At 40.0% G+C, this 23,443-nt stretch overlaps 1 protein-coding gene across 1 annotated transcript; it reads left to right on the top strand.

Moving 5' to 3' along the window:
* The first annotated feature begins 891 nt into the window (after window positions 1-891).
* LOC127481874 (cytochrome b-245 heavy chain) lies at window positions 892-22,125 on the top strand. Its single transcript, XM_051811685.1, has 13 exons — window positions 892-997; window positions 3,631-3,726; window positions 5,159-5,269; window positions 7,792-7,876; window positions 9,030-9,175; window positions 9,582-9,772; window positions 12,683-12,812; window positions 13,718-13,810; window positions 15,170-15,423; window positions 15,708-15,870; window positions 16,679-16,825; window positions 17,993-18,117; window positions 18,821-22,125. Exons 1-13 carry the CDS (start codon window positions 953-955, stop codon window positions 18,945-18,947), a joined length of 1,713 nt encoding a protein of 570 aa, XP_051667645.1. The 5' UTR covers window positions 892-952; the 3' UTR covers window positions 18,948-22,125.
* The last annotated feature ends 1,318 nt before the right edge of the window (window positions 22,126-23,443 follow it).

The raw sequence follows: 23,443 nt of genomic DNA on the forward strand, positions 1-23,443 counted from the left end.
TAGTCAGAATGGACATCCACAATTCAGAACTGCATCCCTCCTTTCCTTCCCCAACCACTCCAACTGTTTAGCTTCCAGAGGCTACCTCCATAAGCAAACATGTGGGGGACCATATGTGTGACTCTCTCTCTTCTTTTCATTACAATTATTATTATTGTTACTACTGTAGTTATTATTTTGTTTATTTATTTTGTTTCAATTATTAAACTGTTCTTATCTCAACCCGCAAGGTTTACTGATTTTTTCCAATTCTCCTCCCCACCAGGGGAGTGAGTGAGCAGCTGTGTGGTGCTTTGGTGCCAGCTGTGGTTAAACCACAACATGTGGTGACCTGGTTCCTGCCCTGGGGACTCAGTGAGAGTGGAAAATAAGAAAAAATAGCCCATCTAGTGTCCTCAGTTTTGGCCAGAGTAGAGAGGAATTAGCAAGGCTTGAATGTGCTACACAAGAGGAGTGTTAGATTACATTTCAAAGCTTCTGTGTACACTGAATTACTGGAAGAGAAATAATACTAGTGATTATTTATCAGCAAGGATCAGCATGAACTGCATCTCAGACCTGAGGAGATAAAAAATGACAAGTCTGGGCAGAGATAACTTTTCTGTGCTTTCTATATTACACCTCAGCATTCAAAGTAATATAAAGTGGCAATACATTTTTTAGCAGAAAACCTGAGCAGTTGCATTATTTACTTTATCCTGTGTATCACAAAGAAAAAGTAGGTTATTTCAATAGTTTATATATATTTGGGTTATGAAAAATTATATGCAAAGATAGTAGAAATGCATTTGAAAGAGAACTATGGGTATGATTCAATGGTTAACTTATTTCCTAAATGAATGAGAAAGGAAACAGGTTGCTGCAAGCTTCTGCTCTCACTTCCTTATGAGAGAAGACATAGAGGCTGTCCCAGAGAGAGTGGGGCTGTTGTGCACACACATCTCAGGCAATCATGGGTAACTGGGTGGAGAATGAAGGACTGTCCATCTTTGTTGTTGTAAGTACAATTTTTATTGTGATTTGTGTCAAGTAAAAAGTTCTACAGAAAGTTGTGCTAAGCAGTTCTCACTGTGCCAGTGAATGATGCACCTGGTTATGCTGAAACTAGGGCAGCAAGTGCAGGGAAATGCTTCAAGGGAACAATTTTTTCAGGAGCTCTGTCGGGTATCTCATTTGCTGTAGTCTTCATTGTTAACTGAAAAATGATTGTATATTAACTTTAATTTGCTTTGTTAAAAATATTTTAGTTAAGGAAAACAGGTGACATTACAACTCAACTATGTGCACTTCAACAGAGAAAGCAATTACATCGACCACCTTTCCTTGCACTTTTGTAAATGAAAGTGGGTGCAACTGAAAGCACAGTGTCTTGATGGTACAAAGTATGTATTAGAGTAAGATTTAAGAATTTAGAGCAGATTTCGTGAATCCTTCATCAAGAGAACTAGTATTTGAATTGAATTTGTTTACAGCTTACATAGAGGGGCTGTGAAAGTAGGTTAAATTAATTCTGAGCAAAATTTAAAAGTATTGAAAATCCCAGCTGCATTTAAGAGTGCTAAAGAGTAAACAGGGCAGTCCTCCTTGGAGAAAACTAAGTTAATATTTCAGTGGTTTTTTCACTTCACAGTGTGAAGTGCTATAGGTACACCTAAATACATATGCTATATGGAGATACACATATTAAATAACATATACAACACAAAAATGTAAGAGCAGGTGTTGTTGCCAAGTGTGCTTAGTAGGAGTAAATGGTGAAAGGAAGAAAGAGAAGACATAGAACTTAGATATTTGTGGCGATGGAAATGTGAATATCTTTATTCGAAGGAGCATTTCTGCTGCTATGAAGAATCAATACTTTCATATTACGTTGTAGATGAGTAGCTCTAGTTTAGGAACATAACCCTGTAGCCATAGCACTTCAGTGCTTTGAAAGGGAGTAACTGGATTTAGTCACCTTCAGTGACTTGAGGAAGTTGAAACTACCAAGAGGTGAATTTTTGCTTTTTCTTTTTCTTTTTTTTTTTCCACCACCAGAACTGAAATATCAAAAGAATTAAGTAAGAGGCCTTTATTTTGCTCAAATAAGGAATTTGAGTTTAGAGCCTCAAAGCTGTAACAAGGTCAGCTAATAGGGAAAGAAACCTACGGAGACACTGATAAAACCAGCTAAAAGGGCAGATCACTGGAAGCCTTGCTGAAGGATTCTGCTTTGGCCTCTTCAGCTTTGTTGCACACTGACCAGGTACAGGGTTGTCCAGCGCTTGACAGAAACAGGACTGACACCATTTCTACAGATGTACCTCAATAGAGCAGAAACATGTCAGCCTGAACCCCATCCTGTGCTGCTGTCACTGGCACTGGGCAAAGAGATGAATGACTGCAACTCTACCCAAGCTGCCAGAGGGTGTCACAGTGTTTCCAAAGGATCCATGTTTCATATGAGTTAACACCCAGAAGAACTGTAAAAGACCACCAAGATGAGGCCAAGCATCTTGGTCTTTTAAATGCTTAGGATATTTATTTAAAGTCAGAGTGTGTGAGAGTGTACCCTGAGCATTTAATCCTGAGATTAATCCTGAGAACAAAATCCATGGTATTTTAATGAGGACTTGGGGATTTCCTATATACTGCCTTACCCTGGTGGAAATCCCTTCATTTCCCAGCATTTATTTACATTTTCAAGATCTAAACTAGTCCTAGCAAAATGTATTAGGATAACTCGGGTTAGCAGGGGTGAGGGACTGTAATGTCACAGTTTCTGGAATCTTTAACTTCTAAGCAGAGACTGAGTTTTCTCCCAGATCTCAAACTTTCTCTGTTTTCATGCACCATTCAATAAACCTACTTAGACAGAGTGTGCACTGATGCAGGTTTGTTTCAATACGGGATATGAAATCATCCATCCAGTGCCAGGAGGGCAATTGGCCAGGTTCATGATGATCTTTTTGCCCAGATGGATCTATGAGTTGATAACTTGTCTTTTCCTAAAGAAACCAGGGAAAACTTGCACCATGACATGGGCAAGTGTGAGAAAATTCTGCAATACAGCCATGAGGAAGCCTAGTTTTGGCTAGTCTGCGTGCTACCAATATTTAATATTTCCTGATAGCTGATTTCAGACCCTCAAAGCCTCCTCTTCAATTCACCCCTAGGTGTAATTTAGGCTACCTGTGTTTAGATCTCAAGCTTCTTTGTCCTTTGTCACAGCTCCTAAGTCTTCCTCATATGTGCCTGAGGAACTGCCATTTGGCATTGCCTGAGGAACGGCCATTAAGTCCCGAACTTTTAATCGTGTTTGGTGATTCAACTACTCACAAAATTAGTTAAACACCTGTAATATCATAGTCCTTTTGCAATTAATGTGTAAACTCCTTGAGCTGTGCAAAAGTTTCAACCACACATTGCTGTATTTTGATTTATTGCCACTCCTGTGCCCTGTGTGCACACATCAGAGCCTATTTACATCCAAAAAATTTCTGTCACCCCTGCTGAAACATTTATACGCTGCAGAACACATGTCTGTGCAAACAAGCACAGGGAACTAACTGACCATTATCTAAGCTGTGTAAATTCAGATGGATGATCTCTAAGAACAAACTGTAAGCTTCCTATTTGATTCTCTTTCAGCTTGTGTGGTTGGGGTTAAATGTCTTCCTCTTTTGGTGGTACTATCTGGTGTATGATGTCCCACCAAAGTTCTTCTACACCAGAGTACTCCTCGGCGTAAGTACAAGACATTATTATCTTGGCACAGACAGAGCACAGTGTTTTTGCCTAGTTCTACTTGATTGAAACAGGATCAAGTGGCTGGAGCAGTAGGTTCATGTAGGAGTTAAAAGTCACAAGCAAACATAACTGAATGCAGACAGATGTCAAGTGCTTCTGAAAAGAAAGCTGGTACACAAAATAGAGAGATCCCATTCCAAACATGCTTTCGGGTAGCTATTATGCTCCTGGTAATTAAAGTGAACGTTAATTGTGGCTGCTTCATTAAGCAAAAGTTGAATAAAATATTGCCATTGAACTATTGTGCAATTATTTTCCCTTGCAATTATTTTTCAGAGCATGAATAGTTTACAAAGATATTAGCTCTGAAAAGCAATCATCATTCACATGTTCACCAAACATCTGAATTACAGTCAAGTTGTGGAGTGATCCTGGATCCTGGGCTATTCAATATAATCCAGCTGGTTAATGCAGCATTATGTGTCCTACTAAAAACTTGCTTCCAAAGCTACGATGGGTCATGACCAATTGACAGGGAAAATTAATTTGTTCACATATTTTAAAACCCTGATCACAGACATAAAAATCAGCCTAAGCTTCAAATCACAGAGCACAGGGTTTTATCAAAGGTTTGCAAAGCCTTGGTTTAATTCAACAAAGCATGAAATCTCACTCTGCATACAGCTTCAGATCTGTGTTCCAAATCCTGTCCTTTGTAATCATGATGTAGGTGTCTTTGAAGTCACAGAGACCTGTGCTTGAACAAGTGTAACCCCAAGTCAGTGTAACCCCAAGTCAGTAGCCGTGGTCTGAAACCTGAAAGGGTCCCAGTCCATGCAAAGAGAGCAAATATTATCTTTTCCTTCTCTTCACTGTGTTTGGATTAATATGATCATAATTCCCTCATTTCAAACAGTCTTTGTTCAAAAATATGAAATAATTTAGGGTGTGAAAACCAACATTAAGGAAACAGATTCCTAAAAGATGAGGCAACGAATTTCCTTAGACTCTCTTTACTGACAAAAGAGAACTTAAGCCACTTCCCTCATAAGCTGTTCATCTACCATAACCTCCAGTCAAACTGAAACAACAGCTGTGAGACTTTCTTTACACAAAACTCTACTAATGGTTTAGATTTGCATCTATGTTTGACTGTTAATTGCCAGACATGACAGGGAGCTTTTCATACAACCATATTATTTGAAAACTGAAGGTGTCTGTCTGGAGGAACATGTTCTGCCTGCATGTGTCTCTGAGTTTGCCAGAGCACGATTACTGCAAAATGTGAACATTCACGTTGTTAACATGAACTCTGGATCTCACACTCATTGTAAGTTGTGATATAATAAATAAATTAAATTTGTGCCTGTCTGTGTCCCAGATAATGTCTTAGGCAGTGCATTTAATAACAGCCTCTCTCCAATTACAGCGTGCCTTGGCCCTTGCAAGGGCTCCTGCAGCTTGCCTGAATTTCAATTGCATGCTGATTCTGCTGCCAGTATGTCGAAACTTGCTCTCCTTCCTCAGAGGATCAAGTGCGGTAAGATGAAGAAAGTATTTCAAAATTTATGAAAGATATTAACCTGAACAGCCTTGCAAATATGCCGAGAAACTTTGTCCAAGTTCCCCAAATATACCACACTTTGGGGATGTCCTCTTTTATGAAGCAGATAAGCCTGGAGTTTTGCTTTGAGCAAGACTGAGGTCTACTGCCCGTGGTGTATCCAGAGCTCTGTTGTGAGGTTTAGCCTTGAATTAGTCCTCTATTTTTTGCTGCCTCCTGGACATGGTGCTGCCCTGGATGCAAAGTCCCTCTTTTGGCTGGCAGTGGCTGTTGGTGCTTACACACATTCATGTCGTTTGTCACTGATGCAAAACCCACTTAGAGAGGGAGATGTTAGCCCATGTCTGCCATCTTTCCATAGTCAGTTCCTAAGAAAAATGTAGTTTTTCACAGACTTTCAGAATGGGACTTTTTTTTCAGCTGGTTCATAAATTACATTCTTTCTGGTCTGAGTTGCATTTCCATCTCAGGATGAAACAGTTCACAGCCTTTTGACATTTTCTAGCTCCCAAATGCAGATGTTACAATCAGCACTAAGGAACCATCACTAAGAAAAGCACAGATGATTCTAAATGATGGCTGGAGAGGCTTTCTATGATAGTACTGACTCTATCACACTGTCAAAATCAGGACTTCAGGCTATTACAGCAGAAATAGTGCAGACAATGCAGGCCATGATCCAGTGAAAAAACAGTATTCTCAAGCTCATAAACTGTCCTTCCAAATGTATAATAATCCCTCTTTTCTTTCTGGCCACTTTAATATATACATAATCGACAAAAACAGTTCACAGAAGCTGGTTTTCATCTCTAAATCTAGTATGAATTCTTCCATGCCAATGAGACAGCCTGTGGGGGATGAAAAAGCAGAGAAGAGGAAGTGGTAAAAGAGATGCAGTGTTTCAAGAGTCCTTCATAAGGGAAGAGAGTGGGATGTGAAGTAATAAAAAAATAATCAGAGACAACCCAAGCTGTTCCTCCATCTAGTACATATATCCTGAAAATAAGTGTGACTGAATAAATGAGATGTGCCTGCCACATTAAGCTCCTAAATTATGTTTAGGAGTAAGGCCAGTGCTCTAGACTTTCTAAGGCACAACACTTAGGAATATGAAGTTGGAACACACATTGGGTTTTCAGTTTTTTCCTATACTCCTTCAGATTCTAGGCTGCTACAAAAGCAGACAACCATACCCTCCATGTATGTAAAAGGAAAGAGAAGAGTAAATAAAACTGTAGGTCCAAAACTGTTCTTCCCCCGACCTGAGATAGATCACCTAGTATCTGCCAAAATTCAGAGCTGACTCCCCAGGCTTCAGAAGTCAATGATGAACATAAATTTAGTAAGAAATAAGGTTGCTACTGGACAAGACAAATGCAACTGGAAAATGATGAGGTCAAGACCTTCTTGTGATTCCACAGAGGTCGATCTGAAAGCAGGTTGGGCAGAGATCTCCTGAGGTCAAAGCAGTGAAAGATCTGAAGATACTGAGAGATTACTGAAAGGCTAAAACCCGATTCCAAGCATTGAGAATTGTACTCCAGCTGAGACTTCATGCTGCATTTTATTCTACAATCTTTTTAATTGTGTCTCAAGATACGGAGACAGCCAAATTTCTCCTGGCTGATATTATAGTCTACAGAAATCATTGCAACAGCCTCAGAGTGTTTGCCTCTTGTGAGGAAATATTTGTGTTAGTTTACAAAGTATTTACTTCCCTTGGCCAGCCAGCAAACCCAATACAAAGCTACAACACATGATAATCATGCCTTCTACTGTGTGGAGACAGCAAATGCCAGCTTTACAGGAACTTAAAGTTCTAGGAAGACTCCCAGTGACTACAGCACAATTCAGATGGAGCCTGTTAGGAACCCATCATCATTCTTCATGAAAATATCATTCTGTTTTTCTTAAGAACCAAATTCTTTGGTTTGTATCAGCAGAGATTTTTTCTGTCTGTTTCTTTTTGGGTTACTCCAACAACAAGTTGTAAGTGAATTCCTGCAAGTACACTCAGTATTTTGGGGAAGGAATCCCTTTGTATTACCACAGATGACTAGCACATTTAGGATGGGAGCTCTCTGAGACAGTTATACCCAAACTTTACAGTCCATTTCTACAGCATGAACCACAACTGTAGGATCCTGATACTGAGTGGCAACTTGAGAATCTGCCATGGTAGACTGTGATCCTTCCTTCTGTTTATAACCTGTAATTTAACACAGATAAGATATATACATTTGTCCTACTGGATGTTAAGTTTTTTCTCATTATCAAACACTTTGTTTCAGTGAGACATGTTGAAAAATAATCTGTTATTTCCATTTTCTGAAGTATGGGGTAAAATATTTTTGACTATATCTAGGAATTCTAGATTTCTCCTAGCAATGCCAGCAATTGTTGTGCTCAGGGTCACTGTTTTTGCCCCTGCATTGAAAAAGTTTGCACAGATAACACAAATAGTCTTCAAATATGTTTTTTTTTCTTCATACCTAAAGTGCTGCTCTACCCGTATCAGACGACAGCTGGACAGGAACCTCACCTTTCACAAAATGGTGGCGTGGATGATCGCCCTTCATACTGGTTGGTACTCTAACTTTTCTTTGTTTGTAGCTTTCTTGCGCATTTTTTGCACAGAATCTAAGTGGGATTCAAGTTCTTAAGGATATGAGAAGAAACCTGATTTCGTTAACCTAAAGGACTTAGTGTGTGCCAAAGCTTAAATCAAATTCCAAATATTTGTCAACTGGCAGAGAGTAAAAGATAAACAAGAAAGAATACTTTTCTTTTGAACAATCAACATGATTTATGACAGTTTAATAAGGCTTTAATTCTTGTTGTTTAGACTTATTTCTTAGCTGGCATTTCTGAAACAAATAATAGAAATTATTTTTTAAAAAGTATAAAAAATGTGAACTGGCCATGAAAATGTTTTTATTATATTTTATCTCTCATTTCCTAAACTAAGGGGTGTCTACCTTTTTTTTTCCATCAAATTCCTCACTTCTCAATGCCAGTGCCTTGCAAATCACACATCCTAAAACAGTCCCTGTATCAGCACATTACTTTGAGCTGAGCAGATTCCCTTTCTGAGCTGTGGTTGAAATCTGAGCACCACTTCATAGGAAAGGAGCAGGGTGATGCAGTTAACATCAGGCCACAGAGGAGATCTGCAGCAGAGGAGGATTGTTTGAGGCTGTTTGGTTTGTGTCTGTTTTGAAGGTGAATAAGTATCTGCTTATATGAGAGGGGACAAATTTTGTAAAGCATTGCACAGTTTAACCCCTGCAATAACCTGTGGTAGAATTAGTGTGAAACATCTCAGCTGTTTTAGGTTTTTTGATGCATTCAACCCAGCAAGAATATTATTATTGATTATTAGCATTATAAAAGAACAAATGTGACCCCAAAGAAATCCAGATTCACTTTTCGGCACTTCTACATAAACCCTGGATGAGAATGATCCTGACAAATAATTTAAGACATTGTTGAAAACCTATGTTAAACAAAAGCGTGCTGGAAACTCCCCTTTACTTCTTACCCACGCAAAACTGGTAAACTTCAGGTGGCAAAGCTTTAACAGTAAAACACATCAGTGATCTGAAATTGTGACCAGGAGGGTGAGAATGGCAAAGGTCTAAAGCTGCAGCTGACCAACGTGACAATGTTTCAAATGTAACTCAAAACCATGAGTACTTGTGCTTAACGCTGATTATTCGTTTCCTGTCGCTCCCAGCAATTCACACCATCGCACACTTATTCAACGTAGAGTGGAGCGTGCAAGCCCGTGTTGAAGAGAAAGGAACTCTGGCAGCTGCACTGTCCAGCCTTGGTGATAAACCACAAGAAAGCTACGTCAACTTTTTCAGACGAACTATTGGGGTACGTGAAATCAGGCTGTGAAATCAGTATTGCGTTTGTTTAGATGATCACAAAAGAGCAGAGTGCCTATTTCTGGTGTGTAAAATCCAGGTTTGGACCATCTTGCAGCAAAACCTTGTATAATTAATTTCTCTATGTTTGTCAAGAATAGTGTTGCTAAATTTTGGTAGCACCTTGAACTTTTTCACCTAAGGATTTCAAAGTAGTTTAAAATCATTATGCAAAAACAAATATCCTGCAAAGCAGTCTTCTGACTGGAATGGGATTTTGGCATTGCTGGAATACAAATTCACAGAGGGTGGATTTCAGACTTGTAACAAGGTACAGGGTTTGGTGAGTGATGGTTCAACTGGCTCTGCTTTGATGCAACCCCTTCTTTAGACCAACATGTACCTTTATTTCACAGAATCCTGTGGGGGGCCTGTATGTGGCTTTCACGTACTTGGCTGGTCTCACTGGTGTTATCATCACGCTGGCCCTCATTCTCATTATCACATCCTCCACCAAAACCATCCGAAGGTCGTATTTTGAAGTGTTTTGGTACACCCACCATCTCTTTGTCGTCTTCTTCATTGGCCTTGTCATCCATGGTGCTGGGTGAGTATTTGCGCTTATCACAAAATAGTGATAACTACACTATTTTAATTTAAAGCCCTCTACACGCATGAGTATAGGATTTCAGTCTCTGAGCAGCAGTAATTTTTGGTGTGCCAATCAAAGTGATGGGCCAATACAGGCTCTGAGAGCCAAAAGGCTCTCACTGATAGGTGCAACCAGCTGTCCACATCACATGAGGTTTTATGAGATTTTGGCAAACTGCTCACTGACGCTCAGCTTTTTCTGATATCTTAGTTGTAAAGCTCTTTTCCAAGGTTCCTGTTTCTAATTGTTAATTTGTTTTTCTCTCCTAAAAGGGATTGCATCACACACATGCATGTAAGGACATCTCAGTATAAAGATTATACAGAGTCTAGAATTTTGTTGGGTAAATGAAAATTACAGTAATCACAGATACAGAGTTATGTTTCAGATTGGATGAACTTTTAATATCAGCAGCACTTAAGAATAGATTTTTAGCTGCTACAGCTCAAATACAGTAAGTTTTTGTAACATCCAAATGCCAAACATCTTTTTCCACTGTTGTCTCATTCCATATCTTCTTGTGAAATAGCTGAAAAACCTTATGAAACGGTTCTAGCACCACACAGTTTTGTCCCTTAGAAAAATGAACTTTAGTTCCATTTTGTAAAACCAAAGAACTTGTAAATAAAGAAAAAAAGAAAGACTCAAGTATCCAAGCCACATTTTGTAGTTCATAATTACACTCCTTTGTCCTTTTTAAAGGAAATTCTAGGTGCATTAGAAAGCATGCTTGAAAAATGCCCAGCGAAAACTGACTATTCAAAACCACTTCCTTTCATTCCAGTAATGCCATAAAAAAAGACAGAAATGAAAGTAAAACGGGAAGAACAAAAATAGAAGGCAGATGGGGATCACCCCCAACTATTTGTCCATTCCAACTTTCAAAACAAGGAGAAGTTTTAAGCAAAACCTGCTGAAGGAAAAGAACAAGTGACTCATGTTTTCTGTAGCAAATATTGTAGAGTTACTGACACAACGTCCAAACTTGCCAGTAGCTACTACAGAATGCTGTCATAAAGAGGCACAAATGTCAGTTTATCTCAGGAGACAGAAGACTGTCACATGTATGTATATATACACATATGTACATATATATATATATATATTTACAGAAAACTGAACCAAATATTACTATCAGAATCAAAGGGGCAAATTCTTGTCTGGTGCAAGCTCTTATAGAACTTTTATAGCACTGATTTTTTTGTGCATGAGTTATATGTCACAGACAAATGTTCCCAATTTCCATCTGTAAATGTAAATAGGAGAGAGTATAGAGGTGCAGTTCACTCTGCTATGGAAGCTAAAGAAAGACTTTCAGCAAAAAAAAAGTCATTATAAGGCTACACTACTGAAAGCTGAATTACAGTACCAGAAGAGTATCTACACTGAGTAATAGGGGAAAATAAGTTTTTCTTTCTCTTGCACAGGGTAATGACATTTTCAAACCTTGAACAGAGCATAGGACAAGGCAAAAACTCTCAGGCCCCCTTTCCCTTAAGCAATGGGGTGAACAGAGGAGGAAATGGGCTCCTCCTGTTCTCATAACTCATACCAGAGGGTGGCTCAGCTGAACCCACTGTCATTAGTGGGGAAGTAAATTGCAACTGCTGATGTTCCTGCAAACTGCAACTCGTGATGCTCCTGGGACACTGTCACTGCTTCCCTTTCTTTTCCAGGCAGGATATTAATCAAACCTTTAATGTGGAAGAGGTTCATTAGTAATATTTATGAGCAGAGCAATATCTTAATTTTCAAGAAGGTACACAGGCTTTCTAATAACCCTCTGATAAATCTGTCACCCAAAGATAGGCATGCATGTGACTCAGATACCATGGGAGTTTTTAGAAATATCAGAAATGTAGTCTAGTTCACAGACACTGAGCTAGAAAAGCAAAAAGGGAAGTCATGGAAAGAAGATATCAACAGAATTATATAGGCATAAAACTAAACAACCTGATCAGAATCAGACTGTTTCTAGGGAAAATCAGCAGATCTAATCTGAATTCCTCTATTATGATACTTACCTACTGATTACCATCACTTCTGGGACTCTCATATGCCCCTGAGGTTGGCAGAACTCCAGAGAGAGGCATCAAATAGTGAACAAGATCAGAATACACTTTTTGCCCTCGAAACTGAAACTGTCTCTCAGCACTAGTTCTGCCACTGGAAATACAGCTGGATCAGTCAGAATTCTCTATAATAAAACAAACAACAACAACACAAAAAACCCCTAACCAGACAAGACAATAGGGGCCAGATAATCAGCTGGTATAGCTGATATAGCTGCTTTGTGTAAGAAGCATCTGTGTTCACTCACACCACCTGAATGGCTGCCCCTCCACTTTAGAGGGAGAGGAAGGGTCAAAGTAAGACTATATGTTGGAAAGGGCTCTCCAAATTTGTAAGATAATAGAAATAATCTCTGTACTGCTCAGTAGAAAATTGATTGCTTGTCCACTCCAGGTTTCGGGCTTTTTGATGGGTTTTTTTTGTTGTTTGTTTGTTTTTTTTGTTTGGTTGGGTTTTTTTTTTATTTGGTTTTGGTTTGTTTTTTCATTTGAAGAAAAAAGCAGGATAACTCAAAAAAGAAAAAAGCTCTCCTATTGTGACCACATCCTGGAAATGGCAATGGACAGAACACTAATCTTGAAATCAGTATTTTCTCTCACAAACTTTCCTCCCCATTTTTATTTCTTTAATAGCAATTCTGTGGGTTTAGAGCACTAAAGCTGTATCAAAGCTATAGCAGTGCAGTAGTCCACAACTCAATATAAATAGAGTAGTACATAAATAGAATAACAGTAAGGGACAGATATCTTCATTTTAATTTCATTGCCTTAATGATCTTCACTTTTTTTCCAGGCGTATTGTACGGGGCCAGACAGCTGAGAGTCTGGCTGAACATAATCCAGAGATTTGCTACAAGAACTTCACTCACTGGGGGAAGGAAGGGGCTTGCCCAATCCCCCAGTTTTCAGGGAATCCTCCTATGGTAAGAAAAGTTGGCTTGAGTGTAAATCCAATTGGAAATGTTTACAGTTTACTCTTTTTCTTAAATAATATATGCACTTGCATAGAAAAACAGCCACGTAACCTCAGTGCTCTTCAGTGGCAGCTTTCCTTACATGAAGAAATAGATTTCAAGACAATGGATGATAAGCAGAAGTAGACTACAGACAGACAGGCAGACAGACAGGCAGATAAACAGACAGGCAACCCATTTTCATTGTGCCCTAAAATGAGCACAATTAACAGGCAAAGCAAATGAGCAAATGGTATCTGAGAACTGTATATCCAAAAAGTAACCAGTGTCTTCCGGATTTTTCTAGAATCACATAACAGATAGTTTCAGATTATTAATGAATCATTAACAGAAAATTAATGCCTCTGGAAATGTGACATTGAAACTTCAGCTTTTACTGACTAACCAACCTGGTTTTTCTTTCACATATCAGATTGATCTGTTAACAGAAACCACATATTTTCCTGCAGTAATACAGACCTGAGTCAATAATAAATTCAGAGTTTTATTCCACATTTCACTTTGTTACCTTATTTTTTAGACAGGGACAAAATTGCTTGTAGGAAAACACCTTGCTGTAACTCTGGTAGAAACTAAAAAGCCAGCTGTAACTCTCTGACCAGAATTTTGAAGGTGTCATATATCCTAAGGGTTCCCAACTCGGGCTAATAAGGAACCTAGATTACCTGAACTTCATCTCTGCTTGTAGCATTTCCAGGATTTGATTTAATCCAAGTTGCCATTTCGTCAAGTGGAAGGTGTCCCTCTCCACAGTAGGGTGGTTGGTACTAGATGATCCTTAAGATCCCTTCCAACCCAAACCTTTCTATGATTCTATGATTTTCATCACCTGAGTTATTGTCTTCTGCTTACAGACATGGAAATGGGTAGTAGGTCCCATGTTTCTGTACCTGTGTGAGCGGTTGGTGCGGTTTTGGAGGTCACAGCAGAAGGTTGTTATCACAAAGGTATGTGCTGATGCTACACCTAATACCAGGCAAAACACTACCATTATTTTCCAAATGGTGCAGCAAAGCCAGAGGCTCCTAAACAACAAAGTTGTCAGTGAAAGGCATGTTCTGACCGCTGTCATTATACAAACCTCTAACATCCTCTAAAAGGGAGCAAGAGGAGGAAGTTTAGCTAAGGTACAGGACTGAATATTAGGAAGGAGAATGTTCTTCGTATTGGGTGAAAAATTATACAATGCAGAAATTCAACAGACTTAAGAGTAATTTAAGATACAGAACAAATGACTTCTGAAAATGAGAGTTAAAGGGTGACTATTTTATGCCCTCAAATCTAATGCTGAGCTTCCATTCCCCATGATGTGTTGCAGAAATACTAACCCAGGTTCTGTAAGTCTGACAGTTAAATTAGCAAGGCACTAAGCCTAAAAATATAAAAACTACCCTGGCCCTTCCCAGTGTAACTTCCTCACATGACACTGTGCTGCATCTTGAGGACACACCCTGTTCAAATCACAGCAGGGTTTGAGGAATGACATTAGATGTCTCTACTGTGCTCTAGAACAATGCTGGCATGTTGGAAGGTGCCTATATACTCATGTTCTTTTGGTAATTTTACCAAAATATCTGTGAGCCATTTCTACACCATATGTCTGTTGTGCCTGTTTAGTGCCTGTCAGCAAAAAATTTCTTCCATAGTTGTAAGCACTGTTATTAATACCTACATTAGCAGACAGAGAGGCTTGATTCTCCCTCTTGCAAATATCTTTTGAAAAATGAAAATAACTTTGGTAAACAACTTTAGAATTAAAAAATCACAGAGGCAGAATTACTAGCAATTACTAGCCTTGCTTCTAGAATATTGCTTCTGTTTATTGTTGGCTAAAAAATAGCCAAGGTCCAACCCAACAATAATAAGACAACATCAGTTTCCAGTGGTTTTGCCAATCCAATTCCCTATCTCCATGATAGCTCTATGTTTTCTCCCCTTTATGTACAGTCAGGTCCATTAACAATGTGCTCTATGCGACTGTGTAAGGTGCATCTGGAATTAACAACGTGCACATGTAGATCTGGTGATGTGTTGCAAGATGTGCTAGTCTGGCCTGTCCCTTTTGGAGGGACTCCAGGCATGGTGTGAAAAACTGTTTCAACCGAAAAATCAGCATCTTCTCCAGGCTTTCTTCTGGCTGTCAAATGCTGTTCCTCGCTTTCAGTTCTGCTGGGAAGACAGTTTCACCTGTTTCCCCTTCTCTCAGAGCAGAGGATGATGACAGTGATAGAAGATGTTCATACATCCAGTGAACAGCGAACACAGACATCTTTTCCTGTTTTTCTCCCTTGTCCTTCTCAATGCAGGTGGTCATTCATCCCTTCAAGACAATTGAGCTCCAGATGATGAAAAAAGGCTTCAGGATGGAGGTTGGACAATACATTTTTGTCAAATGTCCAGCTGTGTCTAAACTGGAATGGCATCCATTTACATTGACCTCTGCTCCAGAAGAGGATTACTTCAGCATTCACGTCCGTATTGTGGGAGACTGGACAGAGGGCTTGTTCAATGCCTGTGGATGTGATAAACAAGAATTCCAGGAGGCATGGAAGCTGCCCAAGTATGTACAAAGAATCTCTGTGGTAAAGTTAACAAACAGCTATGACAGTTTAAATTTTGCTCAACCAGTTTGGTGACACCAGCGATAAAACCTTAACTACTTCCATCACAGACATGGGCCGTAAGTGGCTCTTCACAGTTTCTTCTATCAACTCCACCTCTCCTTTTGCTGACTAGTATTCAGCCCAAGTATGCATTGTAGCAGAAAAATACCTTTTTACTCTTATTTTAAATGGTGTTAATAAATATTCTTTATTGATTTATTGAGCATACTTTCAATTTCAGGATAGCTGTGGATGGCCCCTTTGGAACAGCGAGTGAGGACGTGTTCAGTTATGAAACTGTTATGCTTGTGGGAGCTGGAATAGGGGTCACCCCCTTTGCATCTGTGCTCAAGTCTGTGTGGTACAAATACTGCCACGATGCGACCAACTTAAAACTCAAGAAGGTATGTGTTCTCCTCCCCAGAACCCATGTAATTATTCATGGGCCAAGAGCCCAAATCAAAATAGGAACAGCAATGGTGGTCTGGCTCCAGATATACATGAGTCCTAAAAGAAGAAAGGGTCCAGTTGCCTCACAAGGTTAGCAGGAGGGATCAAAAGCAAAAGCACAATGAAAGGAGAAATAACCCATGAGCAAATGTACACACCGACTGTGGCCCTGGGGATTTCCACTTGCACTGGAGATGGTGCTCAATCTCCTTGAGGAACACAAAGTCTGAGGCACTACTGCAGCCTGGGAAAATATTGCATTCCTTCCTCAAGCACTAAGAGAAAAACTTTTAATCAGTGGCAGAGCAAAGCTACCATCCTCCTCTCCCCTCCTGCCCCTGGAAACTCCCTGTGCAAAGGTGTGGGGTCACATTTTGCAATTATGGTCCTATTCAGAGAACAGAACTGGTTTTGTTATCTCCTTTATCTTGCCTGCCAGCATACAGAAAGAGAGTTCACCTCTAAATCATTTCTTTATGTCCTAACAAACTGTTTTACAAGGAGGTAAGTAGGGAAACATCGTGAACTAAAAATGTGGAAGAGAAATAGAAAGATATTTCCTTGTTCTTGCAGTCAGTCATTCAGCTTTACAACCCTCCCAGCATTAAAACTCCTGAACAGATTCAACAGCATCCTACCCATCTACTGAAGTGGTCAGGACAATTTCTACAAGAATTACACAACCCTCACTCTGTCAGCAGATACAAACCCAGAAACCATAAGTGCCTATGTCCCCTGACAGCTCATTCTTGTCTCTTCCAGATTTATTTTTACTGGCTTTGCAGGGACACCCATGCCTTTGAATGGTTTGCTGACCTCTTGCAGTCTCTGGAGGCCCAAATGCAGGAGAGGAATAACGCAGATTTTCTCAGCTATAACATCTACCTTACAGGCTGGGATGAAACTCAGGTAAACACACAGTGGAAAATATCACTTCCACGTGCACTGGCATTAATCTTAGCAAGTCTGTTTTGATAAATGTTCAAATGGTCTTTTATCCTGGGCATTCATCTGTCTCTCAGAGGTTCTGAATGCAGACAGGTATTATCCATCAGGAGTTACATGGGATCAGCAACTACTGTGCACTCTGACATCCTATCTGGTTTATTCTGGCTGTGCAATGTGGGAAGCAGGCTTTCCTCACAGCAGCAATGTAGCTCTAAAACAGTTAATGCTGCCTAAAGCATATAATTAACAGCATTTGGGACCAGAGAAGCTAATGCACAAAAGGTGAACAATAGCAGCATATTTGTTTCAGGACTCTCATGAGTTCCCTGTCTGGTCCCACACTTGTAGATTGCTGTGAGGGTACAAAGGAGCAGCCACTTGAGAATGTGTGATGGGTCAGGAGTCTCTTACTTTTAGTGAGGTTTTAATTTAGTTACATCTCACTGTTGCAAAATTCACCATGTGCCTACAGTGCTGTGGCTCAGCTGGACAGAGAGGGAGGTGGAGGAGCAAGGTAGGATGTTATCACATGTACAGTGTTAAAAAACAGGAAGGGAAGAAGAAAAGTCCCACAATTTTTGCTTGGGGAGAAAGTTACCTGTAATACTTTTTTTTCCTCACATAAAATCTCTGCAGAACTCTACAGGGCCTGAACTTAAGCCCTTAAGCACATCTTCTCTTCCTGGCTTTACTTAACTTAGCTGGTCCAGGTGACAGTTACACAGGCAAGGCCTCGTGGATCAAACCTTCCAGAGGGCAAACTGGCAAGACTTCATTGCAATCAAGACAGTTTTATTATTGTACCTGAAGGGAAAGTTTTGTTTTAATTTGCAGCTCTATTTTAGAGTTCTTAGACCAAAACAGTTCATTGCAAAAGGAATTTAATTTGTGATCAGTGCTTCATAGCTTTAACTTTTGAGATCGCCCAGTGTGGGGAAAAGGAATGGGTAGACACTGATAGTCAGGACTTTATGAATGTTAGCTTTCCTTTCAAAACCCCATAAATTCCATATTCTTGGTTGGGAAATAATTCAGTCAATATTGACATTCTTTTTTTTTTTAACAAGACGTGATGCTGCCATATCTACCTCTGTCTTTACACTGTCCTTTGTGTTTCATTTCCCACAGGCCACTCACTTCGTGGTGCATCATGAAGAAGAAAAAGATGTGATTACAGGCCTTAAACAAAAAACCTTGTATGGAAGACCTAACTGGGAAAATGAGTTCAAAACTATTGCTGAGCGACATCCTGGGTAAACCTGTGCAAATTTATAGTGTCTAAGGACTTCCTCTATCTTAATGCCATGCAGCACAATCTTGTTCCTTTGGCTGATAAAGTCTGAGGAGCATTTTTTTTTTCTAGCAGTCTCCAGGTATCTTCTATTCTCTCTTCAGCAATGAACATGATCTATGATCTTGACCAAAGTGTTTTGACCTACAATTTAAAAAAAAAAATCATCCTTTTTTGGTCAGGTTCTTCTTGGAGTGCATAATTACTAGCAGAAGATTTAGGAAAAAAACATAGCCCATCATTTCAGCTGAAGTAAATAGGAATGAGAGGTGATGTCTAAATACCTCCAAAACCACTTTCTACTTCTAAAAACAAAGCCTGAATATGGATGACCTTTAACTAAGCAGCTAAAATTAGTAGGAAAAAACCAGACAGCTCCTCTTTTGTGCCATAAGATCTTTGAAGCTCTATTTCCTTGATCCACTGAGGTTGATAAAGCTGTTTTCACTGACTTCTGCTGAGTTAAGATTTAGCCCACCATTACTTTAGAAGCAGCAGTAAGTTTTAAGGGGTTACAAATTTTAAGAAAGAGACATTCAAGTCTACTTTAGTTCCTGTAACTGAGAAAAAAAAAACCCTTGCACTATAGAACAAAAATTATCTACATGAAGAACATCCAGCTGCTCCATACCTAGTTTCTGACTATATTTTCATTTTCTTAACAGCTCCAGAATAGGTGTTTTTCTCTGTGGACCTGAGGGCCTAGCTGACACACTCAACAAGCAGAGCATCAGCAACTCAGAAGCTGACCCACGAGGAGTACACTTCATTTTTAACAAAGAAAATTTCTAACTCCTAAGCACGTTGGAGTCATTTCAGCACAAAGACTGGATGTGGTTTTCTGTTTGGATTCTGGGAGGGACAGCCCAGCTTCTAATTTCAGCTACACTAACACAAATCCCTTTGCTTCTTGGGAATTACTTTGGCGCTGTGGTAGAGTAAAAGAGTCAAGTTTTACCTCAGGGAAGTTTGCACTGCCTTCCACGTGCTGGCTATTTAGTAGAAATCTATTTTCTTTGTCTGTGTGAGGGGATTTCCCCTCAATTAACCGCCTTTATCCTCCTATTATTCATCATGACTGCTGAACAGTCTGGGCTGCCATACGCATTTGGGAGCCAATTCACGCTGATAAAGCTTAATGCTATTGAACAATAAAACATTCTAGCATAATGCTTGCAATTGGGAGACAGCTTATCCTGGCTGCAGCCAGTCCCTGAAGCAAGGGAAGTTGGGGAAGGGTGACTGGGAAAGTTAGTTCCTTACTAGAGGAAAACTCTTCTGCGCACCAGTGTCTTCCAGGCTTCCAACATAAGCCTTAAATGCCCTGTCCAAGAGAGAATGCAGGCAGCTGAAAAGCAGCTGCTTCTCTTTAGGGAAGTGGACAACTGGAAAGGAACCACCTGGGCTCCTGAGGACCACCCCAGCTGCAGGGGTATGACGAGGACAGATTCAACCCCAGTCCCACACCTGGCATATGAGCCATGGCTTGGCTGCTTTGAACACTCTCAGTTTCACTTCTTCAGATTCATCGTGCAGGGATCCAAACGAGAAGAGGTTTTGTGTTTTCAAGACTGCCATTTCTAATTTTCAAGGCTGAAAAAACCTATTGTTAAATGATTTAATGGATATTTTTCTGAAGCACTCTTAAAAGCACACAGTGCTTTTGGCCCTGTTGCTCAGCTGTTCCTCTTTAGTGGTGAAAAAGGCTTGAGAAAGGAGCGATCACTTTATTCACAGCTACAGAATAAGTCTCCCATACACAGCACAGTACTTCTGTGGGTACACTACAGGTAGCAGGTTCTTAAAAACAACAACAAAAAGAGAACTGAAAGTTCTAATAGCAGTAGCAAAGAAACAAAAAAAAAAAAGATAATAAAACCAGAAGCATAGAAAAAACATTGAAAAAGCAAGAGCAAAAAGCCTTTAAAAAGCCCCAGTTTAGTATACTATCAGTCTTCTGTTGCCTAAGCAGTTACCTGCTTAGTGATTTTTAAACTCCACTGCCAAGCCCTGTGATAGTTCCTACACAGCACAAGACCTTGCTGACAGGTTCTTACAGCCACAGAAGAAAGTGGTGGTCTCCTTCTGCCATTTCAGACAAGTTTGTGAAGCCATCTGGTTGCATGTGGAATATCTTACACCTCATCTTGCCAGACAGGATGTGTTCTCCATCTACAGCAGTTTTAAATGTTATCGAAGCTCTCAAAGCTGCTTCAGAAAGACAACCTACCAGTTCCTATTTATTAATATCAGTTTTTGACTAATGTTGGCAAGGATCAGCTCTTGGTGGGGAATGTTACACTTCTTTCCCTCAGAAAGGCCATATTCAAATCCACATAAGTCTGTCTGAAACACACCTGTTAAATAATAGTAGAACGTAAGCAGAACCTAAGAAACTTCTTCTGTAGAATGAAAAACATTGCTACTGAAATATAATAAGGGTCTCATCCTATGCAGAGAGTACTGAAATATTTGCCTTTGATTTTAATGAAAATGTGATCAGACTTTTATACTCTTAGAAAGTGGGCAAAGAGGAATCACGAGGATTCTAATGGAGATGGCATATTTATCATATGAAGAATTTTGGAGGGGTGTATTTTAATTCACCCATTAATTTTCTAAACATTTCCGTGTTTGTTCTTAAAAGGAATCTTTTCTTAGTCAGTCATTTACAATGACACTCCCTGACCTGTTGCACACTTGTACCAGGGTTTGTTTGTCACCCAAAACTCAGAAAAAGTAATTCTGTGTTTGTTAATAAATCACTATCATCCTAAAACATATAAAAGAATAAGCAAGTGAGAGCTTCTCAGTTTCTTTCAAAAGTTTGTTATATTCCTGCTAAAATAGCAAGCCATGCTTTATCAGTCATGGTCTGAATATGAAGGGTTGTTTATATCTAGGATACATGAGTGAAACAGAGAGCACTGAAATACAAATATAAGAACCAAACTAGCTTGTCCTCAGGGCAGTGGGCTACAGGTGAGCCTAAAGGACAGTCCTCCTTTGTGGCCAAATGTCACTGCTTGCAATCTGACCAGATTTCAGTTGGGGCTCTTGCTGAAAACTTCCTCCTTCCGCGTGTTTGTGGATTTTCTCTCTTGGTGGCAGGGAAGGGGATCACCTTCACAATAAACTGATTCTTTTGCTGTCAGCTGATTCTTTTGACTCCAAAGGGCCTGCCCTGGAAGCAAAGGGTGGTCTCTCACCTTTGTTTGAGAAACATGGTATTATTCAGCAGTTTAGCCAAGGCCATCTGGCACCATGACCCTGCTGCAGTAGCACCATCAGGGTGTTCTGAAAGGCAGGGCTGTCTCAAGGATGGTTCTGTGGACCCCAAGGTGAAACAGCGTTAGTGGGGTGGCACTGAATGGTTGAAGGCAGGACTTGAGGGAGCTCCATGTTTCACTGATGAGAGTCAATTGCCACCACAAAACTCTTCCTTCCATCATTATTAAGTTCCTAATTTGTTGGGTGACAAAGTAAATGAGCTACTGTGCTTGCTCTGGCAGAGCTCTGCCACTGTCCATAGCCACAGGGTCTCTGGGAGCCCTGCAGTATCACCTCCATTTCCAGTGGAATCTAAACAACACAAGCAGCTCTCCCAGTAAGACTGTCCTTTCACAGTAACCTTCAATCCTAGCTCTGCCTCATGGGCAGGGATGACTCTAAAAGAGGTAAAACACCATCAGTGCAGACAGGAGTGCAGTCTGTGTGACACATGTTGAACTCAGGCTGTACCTGAGTTTACAAACTGGATTGACATCTGATCTGTCATTCAGTTCCAAAAAATTTGCTATTCAAATGAAAAATGATCTGCTGAGGGCAAGAAAAGCCAGTTGTAAGACAATTAAAATAACTGTTTAAACTAATGGAAGCAATTAGGAGTTCAGTTCAAAGTGATTGAAGAGTTGGCCTCGCTTATAGCCTCAGCCTAGCATGTTTTCCTTTTCTTCTTATGTATTTTCTATGTCTTCCCATATGTATCATCCAAAATAAACAGTTAACCAATTCATTAATATCCTTGCTCTCCAGTCCATTGTAATTAACCTTACAGTTAAAAAAGATCATGACACTGAGGGGTGCTGCGCAGCTCTGGTTTCTATTGGCCTCATCTTGATTTTGGAAAGTGGAAGGGGGCTTTGGAGAGGACATGGCACTGGGCCATACTCAGACAATGTACTCAAACAAAACCTTCATCTGTCTCATCTAGTCCTCCTTCCTTCTCTGGTACCTACTTGCAAAGTGTGCACATGGGCAAATGAAATCCAAGTTTTCCTACACTAAAAATGCTGCTCTGCCTGCTCGCCATCATGGTGGGGAAACCACGCTGATTGCAAAATAGGTTTTCCCCTGAAATCTTGTCAGACTTTCTCTGCTGTGTGGGGATTTTCTGCCTTTCAGTTCTCGAATGATGGGTTAACCTAAATTAGAAACAGAAAGAAAAAGCTGCCTGTGAAACACAAGTAATTTTTGGAAAAAAAAAAGAAAGAACGTTAATGTCTCATTATGGCACTTTTTCTGAGGATCCTGCTCTATTTTGGAGTGTTCTTAGCAAGTTAATGTTTACTGGTTATATTTTTTCATCTTACAATGAGTTTTTTGTAGAATTCAGAGCCCTGACACCCAAACACATGGTGATATACGCTCAAAGGAAGTCAGGAGCATACATGAAGATGCTATGGTTCTAAGTGCTGGCAGGATCAAGGTCCTCATGCCTGACTGTGTAAAACAGTGACAGTTCCACAGACAAACCAGAGCAGTTATTTGTCATGAACCAGACATTTGGTTTTGCATTTGATACAGACCTTAGCAACCCACTGGTCTCATTTACATTCACTACATACAAACCAGCTCAGACCAGCAGTTAAATTAATCACAGTAGAGTGGAAAAGTGTTCAAAGACTTGATTAAAGATTACAAATGCTTTCCAGTCCCATTTTGCACCTCTGCTGGCCTCATTCCCTCCCTTTCCACTGGTACTTTTCTGCCTGGCAAACTGGTGAATTCTGCCCAGACAGCTACTCTGGATTTCTCTCTGTTCATTTCTTCTACCAATTGCTGCTGTCCACCCTTCACTTACCCACTCCTTCCTGCTCCCAAGCTCTGCAATGTCCTAAAAACCTCTGACTCCCATGTCTTTTTGTCAATGTTGTAAGTGCTTGTGCCCAATGCAAGTTCAGGCACAAGAGGCACTCTCAGCTCCAACCACTGCAGTGCACATCTCATGTAACATGATTCTGCTGCAACCTCCCCTGTGACTACAAATACACCAGGGCTGTAGCCAC

This window comes from Manacus candei, unplaced genomic scaffold (genome assembly GCF_025592945.1).
Source record: "Manacus candei isolate 608988 ecotype Guabito, Panama unplaced genomic scaffold, ASM2559294v1 h1tg000083l, whole genome shotgun sequence".
NCBI lineage: Eukaryota > Metazoa > Chordata > Aves > Passeriformes > Pipridae > Manacus > Manacus candei.